Source organism: Scylla paramamosain, unplaced genomic scaffold (assembly GCF_035594125.1).
Source record: "Scylla paramamosain isolate STU-SP2022 unplaced genomic scaffold, ASM3559412v1 Contig2, whole genome shotgun sequence".
NCBI classification, from domain to species: domain Eukaryota; kingdom Metazoa; phylum Arthropoda; class Malacostraca; order Decapoda; family Portunidae; genus Scylla; species Scylla paramamosain.
The window spans coordinates 945,001-947,500 of record NW_026973667.1 but is presented as its reverse complement, the minus strand read 5'-3'; the positions used below and the strand labels follow the sequence as shown (position 1 = coordinate 947,500).

The 2,500-nt window shown below is 42.5% G+C and overlaps 1 protein-coding gene across 1 annotated transcript in view; it reads right to left on the bottom strand.

The window, feature by feature from the left end:
* LOC135095997 (transmembrane 9 superfamily member 3-like) overlaps positions 1–2,500 on the bottom strand; it is a 16,970-nt gene that overhangs the window by 5,020 nt on the left and 9,450 nt on the right. Inside the window, exons 8-10 of the mRNA XM_063997167.1 lie at positions 2,286–2,416; positions 1,207–1,415; positions 1–117 (exon numbers count right to left, since the gene is read on the bottom strand). The exon at positions 1–117 is cut by the window's left edge and continues 114 nt beyond it. Of these exons, the coding sequence (XP_063853237.1) occupies positions 1–117; positions 1,207–1,415; positions 2,286–2,416 (457 nt within the window). The remainder of the gene's footprint in view (positions 118–1,206; positions 1,416–2,285; positions 2,417–2,500) is intronic.

Here is a 2,500-nt window from a genome sequence, read left to right as displayed (position 1 = left end):
TAGGCACACACGATTGTAACACACACAACCACCACCAGCAGGATCACCAGCACCAGAAGCATGAAGCCGTAGACGTAGTAAATCTTGTATGCCCAGAACGAGGTGAATATGAAGTACCTGGGGGATAGGAGGGCGTGATAGGCTGTAGGGAAGACGTGACAGGGTGTAGGGAGGATGCAGGAGTGGTTAAATTGCCATAAATACTCTTGAAACTTATTAAAACACTCGTAAACTTGTTAAAAATACATTAAAAACAGCCCAAAATAGCCCAAATCTCTCAAAAACATATATATAGTCCCAAAACAGTCCAAAATATTCCTAAAATAGCCCAAAAACTCTCAGAACAGCCCAAAACACTCCAAACTAGCCCAAAACACATCCAAACATCTTAAAACATACTTAAATCAAACCAAAACACCACAAAACGTACCTAAACATACCTCAATCTACCCAAACGTACTGAAAAGGTCCTAAAACATACCTAAATCTTAAAAACACCCCCAAAAACACCCAAAAATACACAGAAACACTACCATAAACTGAAAACCCTAAAAAAAGGTCTCGTAACTGAAAAAAATCTAAAAAATTCTATAGTCTCGTAACTGAAAAAAATCTAAAAAATTCTATAAACAAAAAAAGCACATCAAAACATACGTAAATTCAGCCCAAACAGCCCAAAACATTCCCTAAAACACCCAAAAACCGCCCAAAATCCCGCAAAACATCCCTTAAACATCGAAAAAGCCGCCCAAAACACAAATCATCCCCAAAATCGCCCAAAAACATTCCTAAAACACCAAAAACCATCTAAAGCACCGCAAAATATCCTAAAACATCAAAGAGCCGCCCAAAACACCGCAAAACCGCCCAAAACCGCCCAAAAACTCCTAGAAACACCCAAAACCGCCCAAAACACAGCAAAACCACCCAAAACCGCCAAGAAACAGCGCAAAACTGCCCAAAACACCACAAAACCGCCCAAAACCTCCCCAAAACACCACAAAACCGCCCAAAACTTCCCCAAAACACCACAAAACCGCCCAAAACTTCCCCAAAACACCACAAAACCGCCCAAAACTTCCCCAAAACACCACAAAACCGCCCAAAACTTCCCAAAAACACCACAAAACCGCCCATAACCTCACCAAAACACGACAAAACCGCCCAAAATACCCCAAAACACCGCAAAACGCCCCAAAACCTCACATTTCAATGAAGATAGACCCAAACGGCAGCACTCCCCCTAGAGGCACGATCACAAGGGGCTCCATAAACCACTTCTTCTCCGGGATGGGGCGGGGCACAGCGTTGACACGGCAAGGGTAGTTGGGCTGCCCCGCCAAGTTCCGCCCCAGGACAGTCCCCACCAGCGTCAGGGGCAGGATAACGAACGCACAGATGCACACAACGGCCAGCTGTTTGGGGTAAGGATTAGGTTAGAAGATATCCCTAAAACTTCTTTAAAATTCCCTAAAACTACCCTACAGCCTGCAAAATAATGTAAACATCCCTGAAATAGCCTAAAAATTCCCTAACAACACTTAAAAAACGCCCTAAAATATCCCAAAACATCCCTAAACACCCGAAAACTCCCTAAATCATACCCAAAACTCCAAAACACCCTAAAATTCCCTAAAACTCCCCCAAAAGACCCTAAAAGACCCTGAAACACCCCAAAACATCTCTAAAACACTCCAGAACATTCCCAAACACCGCAAAACTCCCCAAAACATTCCTAAAACACCCCAAAACATTCCTAAAACACACCAAAACACCCCAAAACATTCCTAAATCACCCAAAAACACCCCAAAACATTCCTAAAACACCCAAAAACACACCAAAACACTCCAAACACATCAAAAACACCCCAAAACATTCCTAAAACACCCAAAACACCCCAAAACATTCATAAAACACCCAAAAACACCCAAAAACATTCCTAAAACACCCAAAAACACACCAAAACATTCCTAAAACACCCAAAAACACAGCAAAACATTCCTAAAACACCCAAAAAACCCCAAAACATTCCTAAAACACCCCAAAACACCCCAAAACACCCAAAAACATTCCTAAAATACCCAAAACACACCAAAACACCCAAAAACATTCCTTAAAACACACCAAAAAACACCCAAAACACCCAAAACATCCCTTAAACACCCAAAAACACACCAAAACACTCCCAAAAACACACCAAAACACCCGCAACACCCCCCCAGCACCCTTACAAACACCGCTGAACACCCTTATGACCCCCTCAACGCCCCCCTAGCACCCTTACCATGATAGTGAAGGCGATGGCGCGGGAGGCGTGATAGTAGATAGCAATAAAGTTAATTACAAAAGCCGTGCCACACACCAGGGCGGGCAGTAGCAGTGCTGACACCATCATCTGTCTGATCCAAACCTTGCCTGGTGGATTACATAGGATTATATAAGGAATTACTTAGGATTACATACAAAATTACATATATATACGTACAAATATTTTTTTCT